The sequence below is a fragment of the Paroedura picta genome, chromosome 16 (genome assembly GCF_049243985.1).
Source record: "Paroedura picta isolate Pp20150507F chromosome 16, Ppicta_v3.0, whole genome shotgun sequence".
Classification (NCBI taxonomy): Eukaryota; Metazoa; Chordata; class Lepidosauria; order Squamata; family Gekkonidae; genus Paroedura; species Paroedura picta.
Genome location: NC_135384.1, coordinates 30,623,805 through 30,648,037, shown reverse-complemented (window position 1 = coordinate 30,648,037; position 24,233 = coordinate 30,623,805). Strand labels below are relative to the sequence as shown.

General features: G+C 50.3%; 1 protein-coding gene across 18 annotated transcripts in view; it reads right to left on the bottom strand.

The window, feature by feature from the left end:
* Positions 1-24,233, bottom strand: part of TANC2 (tetratricopeptide repeat, ankyrin repeat and coiled-coil containing 2) — a 114,112-nt gene that overhangs the window by 30,573 nt on the left and 59,306 nt on the right. For 15 of the 18 annotated variants that reach the window (XM_077313799.1, XM_077313808.1, XM_077313797.1 and 12 more), the window contains 7 exons: positions 18,572-18,682; positions 10,863-11,011; positions 9,340-9,529; positions 6,166-6,429; positions 4,010-4,135; positions 1,336-1,617; positions 761-894 (listed from right to left, as the gene is read on the bottom strand). In XM_077313799.1, coding sequence (XP_077169914.1) covers positions 761-894; positions 1,336-1,617; positions 4,010-4,135; positions 6,166-6,429; positions 9,340-9,529; positions 10,863-11,011; positions 18,572-18,682 — 1,256 coding nt within the window. The remainder of the gene's footprint in view (positions 1-760; positions 895-1,335; positions 1,618-4,009; positions 4,136-6,165; positions 6,430-9,339; positions 9,530-10,862; positions 11,012-18,571; positions 18,683-24,233) is intronic. The other 3 variants (XM_077313806.1, XM_077313809.1, XM_077313814.1) reach the window with 1 other exon arrangement.

Here is a 24,233-nt window from a genome sequence, read left to right as displayed (position 1 = left end):
ACACCTTGATCAGTGCTGTGGAGAGCCCAAGGTCACCCAGGGGGCTTTGTGTGGGGGAGGAGCGGGGAATCCAACCCAGCTCACTAGACTAGAAGTCTGCGCTCCACCAAGCTGCCTCTAGAAGTAAGATGTGGGAGCCAGCCAATCGATCGATCGATCATTTACCATTCCCACTGTGGAGTGTCTGCACTCTGTACATGCTCAGAGAGTGCTAAGCACCTTTTATAGGCTAAGAGGTATAGCAGAGGAAAGCTAGGGGGGCACGACTCATCTCTCAGTCGAAGGCTTCACTGCAGAGGGTGCTGCAGCCATGGAAGCTGCCTGAGTGATGCTCAGAGGCCACAAAGAACGAGATCTTAAATGAGGAAAAAGGACCGTGCTTCTCTTTTTAAAATACATTCTTATTTTATATGTAATTCCTTAAAAAATGCCTAATGCCAAGCAGAACAGCTGGTTTTTCCACTACCTGAAGGAGTCCCGAACCTCTTTCCCTTCCTCTCCCCACCACAGACACCCTGAGAGGGAGGTGGGCTGAGAGAGCTCTGAGAGAACAGCCCTAAGAGAATGGTGGCTGGCCGAAGGTCCCCCCGATGGCTCCATGGAGAGGAGTGGGGAATCAAGCCTGGTCCTCCAGATGAGAGGCCGCCGGCCTTAACCGCCCCGCCCCGCCGGCTCTTCCTCTTGCAGGCATATTGGTTTGCACCCCCAGGTCCCTGTTTTGGAAAGAACAGGGAGTACAGCTCAGGAAGCCTCCTGATACCTGGGCAGCGAGCCTCCGCATGGCCTCTTCCTGGCGCCTCCGCATTTCCGGGGTCCCAGGGCAGCTTCCGCTGGTGAGGGAGGAGTGAGCAGAAGGTGGCTGGGTGAGGGGCAGCTCTCGGTTGGCATCCACATCTGCCGTGAGGAAAAGGAGGGGGCAGGTGAGGGCGGGCCAGCCTGACAGCGTGCCGAGACAACTTTGTGCTTGGCCTGGTTTCTGTAGGCAGCGCTGCTTCCTTAGAGGTTTAATCCCCAGGATATGTGTTTGGGACTCCCGGTGATGTGAGTCTGGCTGAATCCCTTCTGAATAAAAGTATCAGGGGACACAGCCCAGGGGAGGTTTGCAGATGCTGCCCCGGCTAGAGGGCTGGGCTTTGTCCCAGGAGCCTGGCTTGGGAAATGGGCCTCTCCCTCAACACCTTTCCCCGGCCTCCATCCCTTGCGAGGACAAAGGCCCGGGAGGCTCGCATGTCTCACGGCACACTTTCAGAGCATCCTCCTGACTTGGGGGGTTCCGCGCCAGTCTTACCCCCCCCCCCCCGTCCTTTTCCTCTGGTGCTTTTATTCTGCACTCACGTTTGGGGGAGGCGTGGGGGCTGTCGGAGGCGATCTGCCTCATCCGAGTCCCGTGGCAGCTCAGCGCCACCAGCCTGGAGATGATGGCTGTCTTGCCGAAGCCGATGTTGCCAACGATCACCACCCCCCTGTTCCTGTGGGCATTGGCGCTCTGCAGCTGGACATCAATTTCCTGGAACACCCAGTCCCGGCCCACAAACACGGACTCGGTGGTGATGCTGGGCACTTCAAAGAGCAGCGGCTTCAAAGAAATGTCCGGAGGCCTATAAGGTGCAAAACGGACTGCAAAGGAAGCACAATATACACAACCGGTCATTAACGCTGATATTTAAAAAGAAATTATCTGCTGATAAAACGCCTCAAACCCATTCCGACCTCAACACCACTTATGGAACGGATCAGGTAGAAGGGGCGTCTCCACAACCGCCCCCACCCCGGCCCTCGTACGGAGAGCTCTGGCTGGCTGAAGCCTCATCCACGGGATCTGAACAGGACGTTTTTCCAGGCCAATAAAATCTTGGGGCAACCGGGTGAGCTACCAACTTCACGGAGATTATTCTCAGGTAATGAATCACTCTTGCTAGCTCCATTCCCTTGAGAAAGCCTTCCTGGAAGCTGATCCCACGGGGCAGACTTCAGTCTGAGTAGACCTGCCCTGGCTAGAGGGCAGCGATGGACGTGCCTTTGGTGAGGTGTGAGTCCTGGACACAGCACTCGGCAACTAGGCCTGCATTTCTGAAATTTACCTGTCCTCCCATAACTTATTTAACATTCCATGTCTTGATTTTATCAGCCTCATCCATGTGATGAACTATGCTGAATTTTGGATTAATTGCCCTCACATAAATTTTGACCACATTAGCGGAGCAACATTGGACATCAAGGGATGCACATGGGATGGCCACAGACCAAGCGCATTTCAACCCAGCGGGTCTCCATCAAGGGACAAGTAAATTATATGCACACAGAGAGATATAGGACAATAAGACTGGGGTGATGGCATAATAAGAGTAATAAAATGTGAAGCTCTTTCCCCCTAATTATACTCGGTTTGTGTCCATGACGATATACTGACTAAAGCTTGCCCCGACTGGTCTTCAGTGGGGGACATGCCCCCAATAGGGAAAGGGCACTCCCACGCTGGGGCCAATTGCGGGTCTTCCATCCTTCTCCTTCTCCTCCCTCGTTCCACTTCCGGGCAGTCATCCAGGAGGAAGAACAGCCGGCCTGTTCCGCAGCAGGACAGTAAGCCGGGGCGTGGGGGGAAGAGGAGAGCAATGGGCTCCTGGCCCCGGAGGCCCTGCTCAAGGCAAAAGACACCTGGCAGCACCTGGGCCTCTGGGTGGTCTCCCATCCAGGTTTGACACTGCTTAGCTTCTGAGATCTAATGAGATCGTGCTAGCCTGGGGGCATCCAGGCCAGGGCTGTCAGAGGATACAACTGCATAACAGGTACAGCGGCTTAAAATGATCTCTGTAAAACAGCCCTTGGGCTGCAAGCAGACTGTCACAAACAATGCTTAAAAAGATCAACTCTCTTTGTTAAAAGTCTGGGCCAAAAGAGAGTTTAGCCAACACCCCCCCCCCCCTGGAGCTCGCAGGGCAGGTTGCCCTCGGCCTGTCCCGCTTTCTCAGCCTGCCAGGGCTGCGGGGAGCACTAAATGGAGGAAGAATGGCTGGAGGGGAGCAAAGCGCTCCCCCTGCCACAGGGACTCCGGAAGGCAAAGCGTGCCCCCTGCTCCCGAGGGTGGGGTGGGGCGGGGCGGGGCGGGGCGGGGCGGGGAGGGCCTGGTCGTAGTGAAGCCGAGGCAGACGAGGAAAGTGGGCTTTGGTCCAAGAGGCCTTTGAGGGACTTTATGCCTTCCCAGGCGCCTGCAGAGTCAACTGTATTGAAGTTGAAGTTATAGTTGAAGCCGAAGCCATAACAACCATGCAAACAAAGCGGTAAAGTAGTAAAATAAGAGATATATACATATATAAACAAGTGAACACAATCTGAAAATTGCAAAAAAAAAAAAAAAAAAAACCCTGCAAGTGCAGAATAAAATAAAATAAATGAAGTGGAACAAAAGAATTGTCCATCAACTAGAATAGGGATTCCTCAGCCATACTTGAAACAAACCTTTTTCTAATAATGATGGATGGGGAAATGAAATAAAGTGACCGGGGGGAGGGAGAGATTATTCTATCATCGTCAGAGCCGGAGCCAGCAGGCAGTTCTGTGTTTGACTCAATCGGAACGCCAGCAGGGGAGGGCGACACGGGACGCAGTGGACAAGGTCTTCCACCGGGTTCAGCCCACAAGGGCCCAACCGGCAGCCTGCTGGGACCCTGCAGCAGGGAAGGTCAGATGCGACAGCGGCTTCTCTGCGATGGGAGCAATAACGCCCCCCCCCTTGCTCTGCTCTGCTCTCCAGCGCTCAGCTGGCTCCCAGCTTCGCCTCCATGCAGCCCCCTTGTCCTGCCGCAGCCCCGCAGCTCCCCTGGTGCAGCGGTCAGTGTGGGCAGGATCTTGCAGCCACTAGCACACCTTACCGGGGCCTGACTCGGCACAAAGGAGAGGCAGGAAGGGGGAGCAGGAGGCCGATCGGGTAGACGGGGGTAGACGGGGGTAGACGGGGGCTGGGGAAAGCGCTCTGGACACGACCCTTCCGCAGCACCCACGCCCTCCTTACCTCTTAGGTCCTGCTGCACTCGAGCACCGGCCATGCTCTGGCGAGGCATGCGCAGAGACGTCCGTAGGGGGGCGTGCCTCTGTTCGTCTAAGTAAGCGAGGTCTTCTAAATGGGCAGAGCTGGTGGCTGGTAACAGGAGGGGGAAAGCACACGGATCAAGCCCACTTCTGAGCAGGTTTACTCACACGTTGCCTCTCATGCAAATGTTTCAGCCTCCGGGCTTGACACAGTCAGTGGCCTTGAAAGCTTTAAAGGGCAGAAAGGAGTGGGCCAGGACCAGGGGCCAGGCAGCTCCTGGGCAGCTGGGCTGCATCGCTTGAGGGACTCAGCAGCAGCAGCTGGTTTTGGAGCAGCCTTCTTTGGGGCAGAGACAGCTTGATTCTTTTGAACTCCTTGAGGTCTCGGAGAGCTCTTCCAAGACAGGTAAGGCACCTTTGCCATAATCTAGTCCGGATGTTAAGCATGCCTGACTGAGGCGAAACCACACCAGCCCTTCCCTGGAATGGTCAAATCTGGCTATTCAGTCCAAAGCAGAGGAACCTCTGCCAGAGGCTTGTCAAGGGGCAGGGAGACATAGATTTAGATGGGATTTATGCAAACAGTACTTCTACCGTATGGGGGTGGGGAGGCTTTCTTGAGGTGCCAAAACATCTATGAGTTCAGAATCAAACCTCATTTGCAGAAGATTCTCCACCGTGTTGTTGTATTGTTAGATGCACCATTGTCAATTGTCAGCACCCAGACAAAACTTTTAAAATTTCCCCAGCCACTTTAACTGTGATTTGGTTTCTGAGTTTTGCTAGTTTCTATTTTCCATGTTATTTTGTGCTGAGTCTGCTGTTTTAAATCTGTGTTTATTTTATTTTATGTTTCAGTTTTACTGGGTCAGTTGTTTTAGTGGTCTCTGTTTTGAGATCTTAGATTTCACTGTTTCATTATTTTTTTTATGCTGGAAACAGCCCAGGTGAATGTTTCAGAGCACTGCAGTACATAAATATTTTAAGACTGGGATAGAGCAGCATATCATCTGCATAATAATTACAGCGCTGCACCGTGTCTCCAGAGACCCTTTCCCAGCCGTGTCAGCTGGATGTTCCATGGCACAGACTCAGCAAGGCAAGGCAAGGCAAGGCCGACTCCCGCAGAGCTCCCTGGACTCGTGGCCACGGGTTTCCCCCTCTCCGTCCTGCTTTCGAGAGCCTGTCAGGGCTGAACCGGGGACGAAGGAGGACCACTGCCAAGCAGCACCAGGCCAAATGGCCAATCAGGATCCATCAGATCAGACGGAGGACCAGGAGGGCCTGGAACTGGGGCGAAGTTTAATCACCGGACACAGGCAAATTGAGCCCAAGGCAGAAGTCGATCCGACCAGGAGGATCCAAGGAAGGCTCCTTAAAATGAACACACTCCCACCTTCTTTGAGGCTTTTACTGAGTGCCTCGGCTCTTCCTGGTTGGGCGTGCCAGGCCAAGAGGGGCAAGAGAACAAGTGGTGGCCCCCTCCCCTCCCCTCTCCAAGGGTTCTGGCCACCTCCTGTCAGCATGACAAGCGGAACATCCATCACTGGAACCACTATTAACAGGGGGGCCAAACGGAGCGGGATCCACTTGCTGTGACCTGCGGAAGACCACGGCCCAGTCGGCCACAGACTCCTCAGCGCTGCAGACACGGTTTGCTGCCTGGCACTGAGCAGAGCCACAAAGGTCAGACTTCTCTCCCGCAACCATTGCTAGACAGGAGACACAGCACATCAAGAGGGCCGCTCTTCCGCCAGCACACCTCCCCTTCCACATTTTGCCATTTTCTGCAATGGGAAACATTTCTGTCCTGCCATCCACCAAACTTGGTGACGGGGGCAACAAAACAAGTTCACAACAAAAACAAAATAAAAAAACAATGATAACCTCTAAATCTAAACATCCTGCAGGTCATTACTGTCTCTACATGCGGTTCAGACTACCCAGAATTTCAGCCGACTCAGGTGAAGAAGAGGAGCAGATGACTCCTGACCAACAGGAAAAACCCTCAAAACTCCAGAAACTCTTTTTAAAGCATCTGCACACTTTTCAAAAAAAGGTGTGTGTTCCAAACTTAAAGTGCCCGTTTTTGAATGGGAACTCAGGAAGAATTCTCATCGGGACACCTGAGCCACTTACCTGCTACAGAGTTGGGCCGAGGCATCAGGTAGAGCGGAATGGATTGCACCGACTGAGATAAAACGGTCTCCAAGCTCCTTTCGGGGATCTTATTCAAGCTGTAGGTGGAGGCCGCCATGTTTTCATCCACTCGGTACAAACAAGAGTCAATGCTGGACTTCTGAGGCGGCCGAGGCTTCAGGTTCCCGGCAGAGACGCCTTCTAGGCTGCTCTCTCCGCCATACTTGGCGCGGTCCGCGTTTTCTGAATAGCTTGTCAGGGTCGCTGCAAGAGATGACGGAGAAGAGCCTGAGTCACAAGGGAAGCAGGGGCTTCCAGGGGACCCAGCTGAGAGGAGGGTTCAAGACATAAAGACACACTGGAGGCTACTTGGGGAGGGGGGGGGGGACCTCTGCTCTCCTGTCACAGCTCTTTATACTTCCACAAACAACAGTCCCGGGATCCCCAGCCGAGACCAGGAAGATGCACTGAGATGTTTTCATGGTCTGTTTTTAGCCTGAGGGTTCCTGTAGATACATCATTCTAGGCTGCTGAATTTTGTTTCACATGGTTCTGGTCCCTGTGGCTAATTTTTAATACTGATAATGTTTTTATGATTTTATTGTGTTGTCTTTACTTGAGAACCACCTTGGAAAGGTTTCTGGAGAGGCAGTGCAAAGATATCCTTAGAAAAATTAAGACTTTCCTCTTGCCAGGATAAGTTGACTCCAGAGGAAAATGTGTGTATTCACTAAAAGAAATACCACAACAAAGCAATCAGCCTCTTCCAGACAGAGGCAGCCATGCTGTGCTCCAGGAAGACAGATGGGGGTCTGAAGCAGCAGCACATCTGCGTCTGGGGGCACCGCTAAGAGCAACCAAGGTCTGTCCAAGGAATACGCTTTGTGTGCAGACACAATATCTGGGGTGTTCTAATCCTCTCTTTGCTCTGGAAATCGGAGAATGTCAGCTTGGGGGGGGGGGGGGCTGGCACACAAGGTGCCGCGGGCCGACTCTCAGGCAGGGTGTGAGCCCCGGAGCTACCGTTGGCCACTGTTTTGCCACTGTTTGTTGTTGGCTGGGTGGATTTTTTAGTGGTTGCTTTTTGGATTTATAGTGGAACATCGCTGTTTTAGGACTATCTACCTCTAAGACGAGGAGTTCTTCTGAAAGTGACAGGTTGTTAGAGGCTCTGAGCCCCTGGGGAAGGGCGGCATAGAAAGGCAAAAAATAAAGAAATGAGTGTGTGTTTTGCCACTGCATCACTGCTCTCTTAGGAGGCAGCGTGGGGTTGTGGTCAAACAGCAGCAGCCTCTAATCTGGAGAACTGGCTTGGATACTCCAGTCCTCCCCATGCAGCCACTTAGGTGATCTTGAGCTCATCCCAGTTCTATTAGAGCTGTTCTCGCAGGACAGTTCTCTTAGCGCTCTCTGAGCCCTATCTACCTCACAGGGTGTCCTGTCATGGGGGAGAAGGAAGGAAAGGGGGTTGTAAGGCACTTTGGGGCTCCTTCGGGTCGTGAAAAGTGGGGTGTAAGAAAACAGCTCTTCTTGTTCTTCAGACAGCAACAGTAGTTTTCAAGGCAAGAAATCTTCAGAGGTGGCTGGCTGCTGCCTGTCTCTGTCTCATGAACCTGGTATGTTTTAGTGGCCTCCCATCCAAATACTGCACAGGGTCGATCTCCCTTGCTTCCAAGCTCGGATGAGATTGGCTAGCCTGGACTATCGAGGTCAGGGTTGCACGAAATCTTCATAGGTAAATTCAGCTGACTGGTCAAGAGCTTGACCCTTGTCCAGCATGGAGATCCTTCTACCCATTTAGAGGGACCACGTGTATTTTGGATGAAGGCCCTTATGGGCACTTAGATAGAAGAAAAAGACCTGGATTTTGTGTATTCTGCTTTTCACTACCCAAAGGAGTCTCAGAGCAGCTTATAATTGCCTCCTCCTCCTCTCTCCACAATAGACACCCTGTGAGGCAGGTGGGGCTGAGAGAGCTATGGGAGAACAGCTCTACAACAACTGTGACTGGCCCAAGGTCACTCAGCTGGCTGTATGTGGAGGAGGACTGGGGAATTAAACCTGGTTCTCCAGATTAGGAGCCGCCCCTCTTAACCACTATACCAAGCTGACTCTCCACATATACTCTGTGAAGTTTAAGTACTTGTGGAGTACCCCTTCTCCCATTGATTCTACTGCTTTGCTGTAAAAAGTAAGCTATCTAAAAATTCTGTATTCAGTTACAACTTTAGTGATGTACATGACTGCAGCAGTCTTTGAATTTATTCTTGCTATATTTTAGGAGACTGCAATTAGTCTTTTGTCAACATATTTCACCCACTGTAAACAGATGGCTGAATAATTTAAGGAGGGGGAGAACATTTTTAGCCTGAATAGGCCTTAGAATTATATTTTTACAACACAACTGTTTAAAGTTTATTTTTGCATTCTTAGTTTTCAGGCACTTGCAGATTTATTTTTTAGGTAGTCAGGGAAAGTTGTATCTTGTGGTTGGTAAAAAACCTTTCTGAATATTTAAATATTTTTATTACACAGAGAAACATGAAAAAGATACTCTGCTGCTCCTTTTCATTTCACACCTTCAGATTTCCCAATCGGGCTCAGTCCAGTGGTCCAATGGGATACTGATATTGCGTCTATAGTCGGTCTCTAGTTTTCCTTGTCCTCATTTTGCATGTTTACATCTTTCTCTTGTTTCTCTCTACAGGCCGTGGAACAGGCAGACCCTCCCCCTGGCAGAGCCTGACAGCAAGCGAGTGGGGGAAACTTCACAGCCCTGCCCTGGACGGCCCAAGCCAACCCAACCTCATTAGATCCTGGTGGCTAAGCCGGGTCCACTCTGGCCAGCAGGTGGATGGGAGACCAGTGTAGCTATGCTGAGGGAGGCAGGGGAAAACTACCTCTGTCCATCGCTTGCCTTGAAAACTCAACAGGGCCACCTTGGCGCCACCACCCACATTGGTATGCGAGTCAACTGAATACAATGCTGTATCCATGACACCTCTCTCCCGCTCAATTAGCAAAACACACCCAGGCCATAATGGGGGTTGTTGGGCGTGTGGGGCTGGCTACCCAGGCCAATTTTATACGCAGCTGGTGCAAGTGGATGAGAAATGACAGACCGGTCTGGCCTGAAGCACTTGCTCAGTCTGAGTAGCTAGAGCCCCCACGTACCGATGATGCCACTGTCTCTGCTCTCCAGGGTCGAAGTGGGGCTGGTGACCGCTCCGTAGCTGCAGTCCTTGGCCGTGACGTCCTTGATGCTGGCCTGTGGGAGAGTGGAGCAGGGACTGCTGGCCGGGGGGGAAGCGGTGCTGCTGGTCAGGGTGGAACACGGGCTTATCCGCTGGGAGGCTGCCGAGGCCTGCAAAGCAATCACGGGGAAATGTCACTCGGGCAGTCAGCTGGGGGGGGGGGGAGGAATGCAAACACCTGCCAGGACTCACTTCTGCCTCTCCACCCCTGCCTGTTAGGATACCACTGTGGTGAGACAGATTAAAAAGTTATTATTATTAATATTATTTATACTTATTTCCCACTCTATTTCAGGCAGCTCAGGGTGGATTACGTCACAGGAGATGACCCGGAGGCCCTTTCCAACTCCATGATTCTATGATTATATCACATCAAGATAAAATATAATAATACAAATAAAAAACTATTAAATACGACTAAATCTAGAAGCAAAATTGGAAAAGGAAGAGAGAGAAGGTGAGAGGATCTTCCCAGCCCTGGCTGACATAGAAATAGGCTGGAATGTTCTTCCTACAGAAACCGAGTAACAAGATCTAGAATCATGAGGGACAGCTTCCTTGTGTGAACCAAGCATTGGGGGCTAGTCCGTACCCGGAAAATATTGTGAAATGCTTACCTCTCGCTGGCGCCTTTTTTTTTGTTGCGTTTTGTCAACATCCAACATCCCAGCGGCAAACGTCAAGCAACATCCTCCATTTTAAAGTGCCATTTGGGGAATCGCATAAAGTGGCTTCCCCAAAATATGTAGCGTGAGCAAATAAGAGTAGCCAGCAAACCACACGCAAAGGAAATGTGTGGAGCCAAAGTAGTGCTATCTCTGCCTCCAACTCCCCCCTCGCACCGGCCCCCCTTCCCCTTCTCCCAGGGACGGGGCTTTTTTAAAAAAATCAAACTGCCTGGAGCAACAAATAGGCGTTAAATCGTCCAGGCAGAGAAAAAAAATTCCCCACCAGTTAACACACAAAGCATGCCTCTCTAACCCCCTCCCCACAAGTACTTTATTAAAGCTTCAAGGCTAATGAATCCAAAGGGGGTTGCAGTAAAATAAGCACTATGCATCTAGGATTAGATGCATAGGCATAGCAACAGAGAAGTTTTACTTGAAAAAATACTTTGCATCACAGACCCTTTAAACCATGGAGAAAGGTGATTGGCTGCCTGGCTTGATTGACAGACAGAGGAGAGTCACGTGTGTAGTGTGTTCCTCTCCTCCACCATTTCAAGCAGGCGTGCGGAGTGCCAAGAAGGGTGAGAAGGTGGCAAAGGGAAGCGAGAAACCCAGGAGGTGCGAAATGGCTGGAGGCATGACTTTTTTATAACGTTACGCCACGGCCCTGCCTGCCCCTTACACCATTTTTCCAATGTGCGGAATGGCCCCGGGTCAGGATTGAGAGTCTGTGGCATCGGTGTCACATGTTTGGGGGGGGGGGTGAGTGACCCACCTGATTGTCCTCGTGCGCCTCCATCCCGTACGGCTGCCCTGCCTGCCCCTCGGCTACTTTGTCTCCCAGCAGGAATCCTAGGCGAGTCATGAGTGTATTTGCTGCCTCATCTACAGACGGAGGGGGGCCGAGCTCTTGGTCACCTTCACCTGTACACAGAGTGGGAAAGAGAAGATCAGTGGTACAAATGAAGCTGCACATCATCCAACCACTAGACTATCCCACATTCCCCAAGTACTCCTTGGCTAATTCCATGAACTTTACAAAATAGATGTTTCTCCTACCCAAGTCAGTTTGTTCCACCTGGCCCTGCACCCAGCAGATATGGTGTTCGCACCTGCAGGACTGACGCTACGCAGCAGCCACATTTCTTTAGAAAACATGTATGCCGCCGCTCCTCATCTGCATGATGGGCTCACAACAACCAAGCACAAGTGAACTGACAGTAAAAACAATAACAACAAATGACATCGATGAAGTCGTACCAAAAAATCCAAGCACGTGCCAATTTATAAAAAAAACCATGCCCGAAACAATCCAGGGCATAACAGCATATGACCCAAAGGAAGCTAAACTGACTTTAATGCCACACTCCGCAGACCAGAAGCAGACCAGAAAACATCCCGAAAGATGGAAGACCTTCTTAGAGAGCCTGAATACAGAGAGATGTTTGGGCCTGGCGACTGCAGTGCAGGAGACCCCCAGTGAGTTCAAAGGGAAAGGGCACTCAACATACCCTCAATTATTCACCAAATGACGTTTTAGCCAAATCCTGCCAGGCTGCTAGACAGGCCAGACTTACCGCCTGGCTTTGCCTTTCCCCCTCCCCTGCAGCCAAGATGGCTTGCCGTGTTTGTGAACACAGGGCAGCAGCAGACCACCAAGAACAGAAAGCCAAGCCGTCATTTTAATCCGCAGGGAGCCGGCCTGCTCTGCCTCTCCACAACCCTGGTGGGGATCTGCTGAGTCAGAGGCGCCTTGCAAGCAGAGCAGCAGTGCCCTGAAAACAGAGGAATTTGCCAGAATGCCACTGAAGGAAAGACATTCCAGGAAGGGAACCCCAATGCATTCTCGCCCCAGATACACACCCCTCCCCTGTTATATGTTTGAATGATGCTTTTCAACGATAACGAAATGCAATCAAATGTTGGTTCACATGATGACGCCTCTGCTTTATCTTCAGTTTTCCACACATTTCTTGGCAATAAAGGGAGCCTGTTTTTATATGTGGGGCTTAAAGGGCCCCCCAGGAGCACGTCTGGCAGCAGGCACAGTTCGGCAGCGGCTGCTCCAGGTCCAAATCCCAGCCCTTATTATGTTCAGTGCCTATTTTGGATTAAAACAGGCGGCTTCACTGTAATGGCCATTGTTTGAGTGGTCATTTGAGTGAATGAACACATTGTGAATACCCCGATGGCTTCATGCCACACGGAGCTCAAATGCAGACACTCCCAGAGCTATAAAACAGGTGTCAAAATCCCCTCCCCCAAGGAACCCGGTGGCAAGCCACGCATGCGCCGGCCACAGGAGTTGTGTCTTCCGACATAGTGCCTACCAACATTCAAATTCCAAAGACCTTTAATGGCCTAATGACTGTAATCCAGGTCCGTAATAATCAGATATATTCAGGCTACTTGGAGTAAGCAGATATTTGGGATGATAATGGGACCTTGACATAGATCAATGGATATAATAAGATAAAGTTAGAATGAACTAAGTCAAATAAAACATTTGTAGGACATTTAAAATAAGAATTAAAAGTTAGTTGCTAATAAAACTAACTAGAGGGGAAATAATTATAAAGACACCTAAAAAAATATAACAGACATTATTTCTTACAGGTGTGAGTTTTAGCTTGCAGAACAGTGGCCAATAATTCGGGCACCTTTTCTGCTACAATGGGGAGCTTGTCTTCTAATAAAAATTAACTATATCTACGGGAAAAATGCACAGAATCAGTCAAAATTGGGTCAATCAGTCAGTGATGAAGCTTAGAAAATGACAGGCAGTGCAATAGAATGTGAGGTACAGAATCAGGCTCAGATGAGCAAAACTTGCAAACCTGTCCTCCAAAGGTAGTTCCTATCAACTTAAGAAAGCATGAAATTGAGCACCTGCTGCAGGTGGACTCATTGGGCACTGCCAGTGAGCATCACTCGAAATAATGCAGAGGACCGGCAGTCCAGTGAGGCTGCAGCCGGCTGAGGAGAGATGACATCTGAACGGCTCTGAGGCCCACTGGGCTAGGAGTGCAGGAGTCTGTCCTGGCCCTCTAGAAGAAGAGTCTGTCCTACAAGAGCAGCTCAAGGCCCCATCATCTAACACACTGTACTTTCGTGGAAAGGAAACAGAAGGCATTGGCTTAGAGAGCGGGCCCAGTGGTCTTCGGGGGGGAGCACGAGAGATATTCCTCACCACGGAGTGATAGATACAGGGTGTGGCCATCAGTAGGTGTGTTATCAAAAAGCACATTTTGGCCCAGGCTTTTCAAGGCACAGATCTGTAATATAAATCTTCCAAATTTATTAAGTTTGGGGCTTTTTAAATGTACGGTAGAAAGGGATTTCCAGCATCATCTAGTCCAACCCCCTGAATAATGCAGGAAATGATGCAGTTCCCCTGCTCCTGCCCCGTGGCTTCAGAATTGGCAGACACTGAACATCTCTGCATGACAACCACGTGGCTCCCCCAACAAGCCTGAACCGGCTGGCAGAACACAGTGGCAGGCCCCGTTCTCCGGAGGCGACCAACGCCTGGCCCCTGAGTGCATCCCCAGGACAGGAAGAGCCACGAGGGTTCGACCGCCTGGCGTGGTTTTGTCGTGGAGCTGTTGTTATTCTATGCGTAGAACTGGTCACAGCGCCTTTTCCGCTTCATGTTGTACTACATGCGTTTGTATTTTTGTTCTTGTTTTCCTTGGTTTTTAACAGCCTGTATTGAGAATCAGCTACTTTGTTTGTAGAATATAAACAAACATTATGAATGAAACTGGCTGTTACTGGAGGAGACGTCCTTTGAAATATCTCATTCAGTTCAATTGTTGTTCAAGACACTGTAGCATAACCAAAGAAAAGGACTAAGTGATCTAGCATATAAACTGAAGCATCGGGGGTTGGGGGGGGTATTTAGTTTGAAAGATGAATATTCCCATGTGTCAGTGCCTGAAACCAAAGAATAATATGGATGCAAGCTCAGAAGAAAGCTGAACGGTAAACACACAACTCCCAATATCACATGCAGTTTGGGCCCTGGGGGCTTTGAAAGGTGGGGCCATTTGAAGATGCTGAAAAGCATTTGAGGGGGAGCAAGAGGAGAGACAACATTTATAGAAGGCCAAGAAGAAGGAAAATAAAAGGAGATGAGTCGGGGCACCAGGTGGCTAGAAATCCCACCAAAACAAAAGCTGGGCAGTATTAGCCCTCACCAAAGTGTCACAAGACGGTAGGGGAACCTTGGGGCCTTCTCGGACTCTGCAAGAGGTTCGATGTTCAACGACGCAGAATGAGGAAGAGCGAGCAGAGGAAATGCGTTTTGCCCAGGCACATGGAAAAGCATCAAGTGCAACAGGCCACAAGTGGAATATGTCAGACGGAATACTTCATTGAAGGGCTCCATGTGAGCTGCTTGGGGGTTCCTCGGCCTTCTCCAGTTATCCTGCCTTAATGGACTCCGCCAGAAGCTATTCTCGTGAAAACGGGAAACCGGCCGGGGGGGGGGGCAGAGCCTGGACTCCTACTCCTGCCTCAAACCACCTCCTGCCCCCCCCCAGGCGTGGCAGGGAGGTGTGGTGAAATGACTCCATTTCCAGTCCAGTCCAGGGGTTCCTCCTCCATGGTCAAAAGGTTGGAAAAGGCTGCGTCAGAGACTACGTTGGTGCCAAGAAAGAGAAGGAGCATAAAGAAGCACGGGAGGGGGACAATATGAGATCAAAATGCCCATCCCAGACTGTGAGTGAGGATGGGCAAAAAGTATGAAGATATTCCTCACCACGAGTGGTAGATATAAGGTGTGGCCATCAGTGGGTGGGTGTTATCCAAAAGCACATTTCGCCCCATGCTTTTCACCGCACAGTTCTGTAATATAAATCTTCCAAGTTTATTAAGTTTGGGGTTTTTTTAGTGTAGGGTTGGAAGGGATCTCCAGGATCATCTAGTTCCACCCCCTGCAGAAGTATGACATGGGAGCCATTCCCATTGTGGAGCATCTGCACTCTGTATATGCACAGAGAGTGCTAAGCCCTGATTTCAGCAGGCAGCTCGTTCCACCAGGTTGGAGAGAAGACCGGAAAGGCCCTGGCTCTGGTCAAGGTCAGGCAGGCATCTGTGTGGCCAGGGATTGCCAAAAGGTCGCTAAGAACACGGCACAAAGCTTTCCGGGGGAGGAACGCACTGGGAGAACATATAATCTCCCAGCCCTGGAATGGAGGCGAGCTGCCCTTGGAACGAGGCCACCTTTTGCCATGGAAATGAGGCCCCTGGTTTTGGTGCCGACATCCCCCGGCCTGATCCCACTTTCCATAGAAAATTATAGATGGCCACACAATGCCAGGCTGTTCACACGGCCACAGGGACATCATTACCAGACAATACTGGTGCGCATGGGCTGAGTACTCCGGAGTCAAAAGATAGGGCTGCCGGATGCAGAACAGCCGAAAATAGATCCTCCCCAACTCTCCGGATAAAAGCCTCCTCTTGCTGGATGGTGCCCAGCCTCCTTGAGGTTGCCAAGCAACTTGCCAGCGTTCAGAAGAATCTGGGCTGGGAGCCGCGGCTCTATACAGATTTACTAGAGTGCTCCGCTCTGCAGCGGCCTGGCCGAGCCACAAGGAGGCAAAACGAGGAGCAGCAGAGCCAGTGCGCACCCTCAGGGTCCAGCCAGAGAGCCGGGATGCTCTGCTTCTAACAAGGGACGCCTCAATGGACTACAGCAAGGCTCAGAGCCTGCAGGGAACCGGAAGAAGCAAAGGCATTAAGAGGGAAGGCGCTGTGGTGCTGCCTGGCCAGCACAGAGCCCCTTGCAGGGCCATCGGATGCCGCGTCCAAGCGAGAGAGAAAGATTGCAGAAGTCTTGTGATACTTTGGTAGGCTGTGATTAAAAGGTATTGCAGATTTAAAAAATGAATCTATGGCCCAGCTTGTAAAATCGTTTCCTAAGAAATTTAGCCACATTTCTAAAACTCAGACACGTTTTCCCCGCACAAACAGCAAACACCTCGTGGCCGCTTCCGCCCTGCCCGTGGTCAAGGGTGCTCGAGGAGGACCTGGGAGGCCTGCGTCCCTTCAGGGGACGTCATGAACCAGCCCCTTCCCAGCCGCCAGCACAAGCCCATCTTTGCATTCAGGATAAGGAAGTTTCTCCGCTCCTGGGCGGGGCTGGATCACTCCGGAAGGCCATAGCAACTGGGAATCCGCAGTCTAAATGCACCCAGACAGATCAGGCTTTAGGACTGTTCTGCACACATCATGGCAAATGTGAGCAGCCATAGCTAACCGCCCTGAGCCACAAAGGAGGGCAGTCCATATAAAGCTAAACAAACAAAAAAGCGATGCCTACCAAACACGTCACAGCCAATAAACCAATGCCCCTCTCCACACACACACACACACACACACACACACACACACGCACGCACGCACGCTACCAACACCTCAGTTCAAATGTGGGGCAGGTGCCGGAGGGGTAGGGAGGAGCACAGCCCCTGAACCACCTTGTGACCCTCAACAGCATAAGGCAGAGTGACACACAAGAAGCAATATTATTATAATAGAAAATATGTTTGGCAGACAGATTGGGCAAGACCCCCTCCACACCCCATGCTCATCTCTAAGTTTTCGGTCCACTCAAAATCAAAGCTGCGGAGAGTTCAAAGAGCTCCGTCACATCTCCCTGGAAAGTGTGACACTCGTGCTCCTGGGACAGATGGGACATAGTTTGCTGGGCCGCCCCACAACTGCATTTGGGACCTGGCCTTTTTCCCCATGCAAATGACAGCTCTGCCCCACAGTCCCAGCCTGTTTGTGCCCCATCTGCCGCCTTCCCTACAGGACGTGGCCCTTCAACTCCCGTGGGCCTCTTGCTGGGGGTTTGGATAGTGGGTGGGACGAATTCCCCCCCTCACCCCCCCCCCCCCGTGTTTGTGACCCTTCATTCCCTAGACAGAGATTTTGTGGCTGCAGGATGTGTGCAGCTCTTCTTGCCGGGTGTCGGGCCTTGAGTCTGGCTAGGCCCCCCTCAGCCGTGGAGGGGCAGCTCTGTGTTTTCATGTTCTTTCTCTATTCACAATGGCCAGTTTGTAAATGGAAAGCCAAACACAGGCTCATTTGATTGCTGAAGCAGAAACATCTAATCCAATCTCTTCAGGCTTTGTGCAGAATATTCACTTGTCACTAAAACACAGATCGAGTCCAGTCAGGAATGTTCTTCCTTCCTCAGACACAACGAAAGGGAAGTTACCAGTCCAAACTCACAGGTAGATGGTGAGCAGTAAATGATGAAGATGTGCAACAGATTCAAGGACCAAAGTCTGAATTCAGCAACTGGACAGATCCTTCTCCTAGATGCTTGAGGCTGATCCTGCATTGAGCAGGGGGCCGGCCTAGATGGCCCCTTCCCTCTCTAGGATTCTATGATGCATCTTCCAGGCCAACACCACTGTATTCTGGGTAAAAGTGTTTGCATGCACATCCATGCATGCACACAAAAGCTTCCACCTTGAATAAAACTTGGTTGGTCTTAAAGTTGCCACTGGACTCAAATGTTGTTCTGCTGCTTGAGATCAACAGGGCAACTGCCTGAATTGCACTAATCACTAAGACTGCCACTGATTAGCAGGTCTACCCTAAAACTAAGCGAGTGACTGGGTGGGAGAGGGAGCTTTGTTTGCCACACTCCACAGGGCCTGCAAGACAGAGCTCTTCTGCCGGGCCCACGGTTGAGGTCAAAGGGGACCTACCGTAGACCAACTACTGGGCCTCCCTCTTCTCCCCTATCCCCCCCTTCTTGTTGTTATCAATGGTGCTGACAGCTATTTTAAGGGCAATTATAAACTTTTAAAGTAATTAACTAATTTTATACTGTGATGAATTTAATCTGATTATGTTCACCACCTCAAGGCAGCAAGTCCAAACTGAATGAATGAATGAATGAATGAATGAATGAATGAATTCGATAACTGCATCCATCAACAACCACCATAACATCAGGAACATTGAATATTTAATTTTCCGCCATTTAACGAGTAACATTTCACTGCCACTCAAGTGCAGTATGAATCTGTATACAAATACATGGTAATCGCAGGTCCTGGAGCTGGAGCTTTTCCAAATGTTTCACATGTCCTGGACTAGTAGAGACACAATGCTTGCCACTTGTTGTACTACTCACCAAAATGACTTCATCCCCACAATCTGTAATTTAAGACATCGAGATCTTTAACTGCTGAGTTTGTCAACACCAAAACCTGCCAGATCTGCTGAGTGCACATATCCACACACTCCTACCCAAGAAGGCAACAAGGAAGGTGTGACGGTTGCAACCCCCCCCCCCCCGGGGTAGTGAATTACCAGGCCCGATCCCCAACTTCCTGGCCACCAAATAACTGAGAAGAGGAAGAAAAAGTAGCTTTTGTCTAGCAGGTTGTGAGACGATGGCGGGCCAGAGAGATCTGTCCAATCCCTTGCAGTGCAGTGGGCCTCTGCAGGTATGCTTACCTGGGCAGAACGTATCAAGGTCCAGTTTTGGAGCTGAAGAGAGGGTTGGTGAGCCAAGCTCTGATTCGGGGATACGTGGGCTCTCAACAAATTTGGCTTTCCTCAGTGGAGCTTCAGGAGAGAGAGAGAGAGAGAATGGAAGGAAGGAAGGAAGGAAGGAAGGAAGGAAGGAAGGAAGGAAGGAAGGAAGGAAGGAAGGAAGGAAGGAAGGAAGGAAGGAAGGAAGGAAGGAAGGAAGGAAGGAAGGAAGGAAGGAAGAGTTGGTATGAGTAAGAGAACAGGCACACATGAAAGTTGCTCACTAAACAACAATCTGGGTCAGACCCAGATCACAATCCTGCCTACTTTTTTAAAAATGTCAAAAGGTAATGGTCAGCATTCTTCAAGAAACAGATACACCACTTGAAAAAGAGGCACTAATACGGCTCCATCAAAATGTTTTCCCAATGTAGTGTGCAAAATTTCCAGAAGAAAAAACTGCAGTCATTGAAAGTAAAAACACAAAAGTTTTGGCCCCACAGCCAAACACGCTAAACGGCTTTGCCTGTGCGCATACAAAAGTGATAAGAATGACGGAGGCCACCTAAGGGAGTAGGAAAATAACCCTTTATGATTTATGCTTTAAATGGTTATTTATTTTAAACATTTCTACACGGTCTTTCCACTCAAATCAGAGTTCTCAAGGTTGGACCCCTGTCAATCAAGGGAAACAATTAAAAAAGAAAAGAAGAAGAAGAGCTGGACTTTCATGGCCCCCTTTCCACTCCCCAAAGGAGTCCCCAAGTGGCAAAGGAAAAACAGAAGGTTCCTCTCTCCATCTCAATAGCAGCCTTGCCAACTGTGAACTCCATGTCTACCTGGATGTCATGCGACTCAAAACCAACCATGCACCAAAGTGCATTACCCTGGACAATGTACCAGCAACAATATGAACAGAACACAACCTCCTCCAAAAAACTATGTGGAACGCCTTGGGGAATGTCTGCCACAACACTTCCATGTTTAGCTTTGGGGTTGGTTTCTAGTCCTGTGGAATTCGGTGCTTCAGTGTGGCTCAATAGCCTCCATGCCCACAAACCTAATGTTCAAGTCAGCACAACTATGAGAAACACCAGCGGATGTATTAACCCCCCTCCCACCTATGGGCTACCTCCATCGTGCCACATGGCCCTCCTGCATCTCCGAAGGCGAGAGGCTCTTCTTGTGAACAGAGAAAGAACATGAAAACACAGAGCTGCCCCTCCACGAAGACCCGGCTGGGGGGGGCCGAGCCAGACTCAAGGCCCGACACCCGGCAAGAAGAGCTGCACACATCCTGCAGCCACAAAATCTCCATCCAGGGAATGAAGGGTCACAAACACGGGCGGAATCCGTCCCACCTGATATCCAAAACCTGATAAACCCCAACGAGAGCTCTGTGGGATCGGACTGGCCTTGTACAGTACGGAAGGCAGCTAACAGCATATGAGCCAGTTCTGGCAGTGAATGGGGGGGGAAAGGCCAGGACCCGAAAGTGATTGTGGAGCAGCCCAACAAACCATTTCCCATCTGTCCCAGGAACGTGAGCATCGCCATTTCCAGGCGGCTCTCTGAACTCTCCCCAGCTGCGATGGAGCGGACTGAAAACATGGATATTAGTATTTAGGGGGGCAGCCCAATTGGTTTACATATCCATTGTGATTACTTGGCTGAACAGTTTATTATACTTCCTATGTGTAACTTTGCTGGCTGACAGACAGACAGACAGACAGATGGGAGAATTGGGCTGGAACCTCTGTTCTAGGTTCCTATTGGGCCTGGAGGCCTGGTAATGGTAAGAAAACTTCTGACTAGACCTGTGCGTAGGCGGTGCAGAAGTGGAGCCCACAGTCCCCAAAGCCTGGCCCACCAAGCGAGATTCCCGCCTCCTTTCTAAAATGTCACCAGTCTCGTGACTAAAGAGATCCTGGCCCTCAAGGAGGAGCTCCTCTAGCGTGGCCCTCGTGTCAGATGGCGGAGCGGATGAGCGTGGCCAGGAGAAGGTGCCTCCAGCACAGCCACAGAAGTCTGCCCTCCCTCCAGGGGAAAGTCTGGGCCTAGCAGCTCCTTTAGGACCGACAAAGTCATGCCTACAAACCCTTCTGCCCAGGAGGAAACTCTGTGGGTCCTTGGACACAAGCTTGGCTCGACTGCTTCAGACCAGCATGGCGGCCCTCCTGAACCCACCCACGAGTCAGCAACCTCGGCCTCCAGGGGGTCCACCCCCGCCCTGGCAGGCAGGCACTTAAGGCACAAAGCACAGCCACCCCCTCCCCTGTCCCCAGTTGTCCCCAGGCAGGCAGGCAGGCAGGCAGGCGGCCACCCGGGAGCCAGGCTGCACAACCCACGCCTCTCTGCTGGCCTCCAGGAAAGATTTTGTCTTTCCATTCCTTTCAAACTTAAAGCTCAGGTGTTTCCAGGAGATCCCACTGCTGAATGCAGGACCTGAATGCAGAGCTGTCTTTCCCAGGCATTTGTAGCTGCTCCTGCTGGGGCCGCTTCCCTCTAATGAGAATCTGCAACCTCTTTGCACCAGTTAAACGCCCAACTCAGACCTTCACAGGAAGAAAGGCATTTCTCCACAGCTGGCTCTGGGTCTGTGTATCAATTGCCTTGATTCATGGAAAGAAGCAGAAACCAGACAACGGGGAGATGAGGTGCAACCGAGGGACTGTGTGGTCTTGGTGCCTTTCCTGTTTAGTCAAGGATCTGTTCAATTTATCCCCCCCCCCCGCCAGGCATGTTACTGACCCTATTTTTAGATTCAAGGCAGGTAGCAACATTCATGTGCTTTTGCCGGAGAACGTTGCCAGGCAATTCTCCCTAGCAGATTGCATTTAGTGACAACACACAAGCACGTGATGCCCTCAAGTTTCTGAAAATCAAATGTTTCAGCTAAAATTAACTGCCACATTTGAAGAATTTCACACTGGCATAAATCTATAAATGTCTCTCTCCTCACCAAGCTATCACTTTATTGACTATTTATAGAGTGCCTTTCTCACTTGGACTCAGGGCGGATTGCAACACAAAGAGTCAATACCACACAAAGAATGGTTGTAAAGCCATCCAGAAGTCTGAACGCAAAACGGAAGTAAAGCAAAACTGCTAATATGGCACATAAAATTATGCAAAAATTACATAGTGAGATCCTAGTTTCAGCAAGCTACACATAGTAGTACAGACCCCAGCCCCTAACCATTCATCCAACTACTGTGAAACATTTGGTCCTGGGCAACTCCACTGCCTCCCCAGAAAAGCCCTCTTGGAAAATTGGGACCCTTCCTGACCTCTTCAGGCAGGTCACTGCACAAAATGGGGTCTTTACGTGCCACATCCACACTGGAGCCTCACTTGAGTATGTGTTTGGGATCCTTAACCCACCCACCCACCCCCCCCCGGCAAAAAGAAAGCCCTCTGGAATCCAGTAGGATTCGCAAGCCTCCATGGATGGACCATTTTAACCAGGCCCTCTCCCATAAGGCATGTTGGATCCACATTCATCTTGGTTTTAAGGAGGCAGGGGTCAGAGCCCCTCCCATGAGGAGACAGACCCCACTGCAGGTTGACTCTCAGACCCTGATATTGGCCTTCCCCCCATTGCTCAGGGCAACCTTCAATCCAATGTGTGACCTCTTACAAGTGTTGGGTCATCCCACTTTCGACAGAGGGCCCAAGAAATCAAAGAGAGTATAAAATCCTGGCAAGGTATCCCTGACACAGATACTGAAGTCCCACAGAGCGATCCGTCTAAGAGACTCCACCCATTATTAATAATAATAATGTTCTGCTTCTCAGAAAGGACCTCTGATGATGTGAGTCCAAAGAGATGGGCCACTTTTGCATGAAATAAATGGCCAACCCTCTGGGCTGAGCCTGTTTCCATCTCTCCTGCTGAATTAACAAATTCCCCTGCCAGGGGATGACTCTCAGGCCAGGTGCTGACCAGCTACGAAGTCTGACAAAGCAGGCCCATCTCTACAGAAACCTCTCCAGCATTAAAAGGTTTAGGTCTGCAGCCTTGGTGAGCCAGACTCTTCCTGGAGCATGTCGTGTTCACTGCTGACTCCCAGTCCTAAAACCAATCCCAAGAAAGGTGGGCCATGATGCAAGCCCCAAGAGGTCATTCACATTTATTTTTACACCCCTCCCTGCAAAGAACATGCATCTACAATGAGTTGTCTGCCTGGCAGGCAAGAGACCGTTGGAGGTGGTTTGCCGTGGCTTGCCCTCCCCTGGCAGGCCTGGTCCTCTTGAGTGCAGGCCAGGGCCGCCCCTGCTGAGCTTCTGAGATCCAACGGGGTCAGGCTTGCCTGGCCTCTCCAGGTCGGGTTGGAAGGCCAGTTAATCTGCTTCAGCAAACAGAAGGAGGCTTTGCAACTTAAAGACGAGTCAAAGTTTGTTCCGGCATAAATGCCATCCTGCTTCAGCTGATTTCCGCTGTGATGAATCTGTGTTTTCCAACATGTTGAGGAAACCTCTGTTAAGGGGAGTCACTTCACAAATGAAATCTGTTTTGTGCCCAACACCAGGCCATCTAGGAAAGCCGGCTAGACAAGCTGCATTCCATTTTTAACAACAGACACGCTGCAGAATTGGAATTTTCCACCATGCCCTGAATTCTGGAAAGGTCTAGTATAGCCTGTTCTCGTCAGCCCTTGGAATCTACTTGGATGGGAGACCACCAAGGAAGACTTGGCAAAGGAAGACCACGTCAAGCCTCCTCTGCTTCGTCACTAGTCTTGAAAACTCCTTGACGTTGCCAGCATTTCACACGCATGCACACACCAATGCTTGCTCTGTTTTATTGTTGAATGAATGAATGGAGCAAGTGGTCGGCCTTGGAGCTGTCCAATGTCCTGCAAGCCACGTCAGACTGACTCTATGACCTACTACCTATTAGAGTTCCCATTCTCCTGTCACACGTCCAGCAAGGAACACCAAAGATAGCTGCTGACCATCACAAAAGAGGATGGCTGTACAGCTCAGACCCACAGCTGGCCGGGCCACTCTAGCAGAGGCAGGACAAAAAAACTTCAGGAGAGAGAGAGTCTAGTCCACATCCACAGACATAAGAAATGCAGAGCTTCGTTTCAGATCCAGATGAGAAGAGGTTCAAAAACTGATGAGAATGGGCAGAAGAGAAGATATGGTAGCAAGGAAATACTCAACAGGCAGAAAAATTTACTAGATATATGCAGTGCAACCCTAAGTAGAGCTATGCCCTTCTGAGCCCATTCATATAATGCTGGCTTTCAAGGGTGTCGCTCTGCTCAGGATGCACTAAGAGCTATATTTGGGGTCTGAGTTGTATAAGCTAATATATAAGCCAAGAATGTAAGAAGAGTGATGGTCCCTCTTGATAGGACATATTCTTGGCTCATAAATTAGCTTCTTTGCGTTGATAAATGGCTTGCTCATGGATGATGCTTCTTGCTTCATATGTTGGCTTTATTTTGGATACAAATTGTTATCACCCATGTAGAATAGACAAGCCACTAGGCCTTTGACACAAAACAAACGGTAAAGTATTGCAGGTGTAACTCCTTGGCCTGCCATCACATGCTTCTCTTCATCTTCTCCTCTGAATTCTTGGCCCATCAGTTCAAACTGAGTTACTCCAGTCAAAGGGCATTAATAGCAC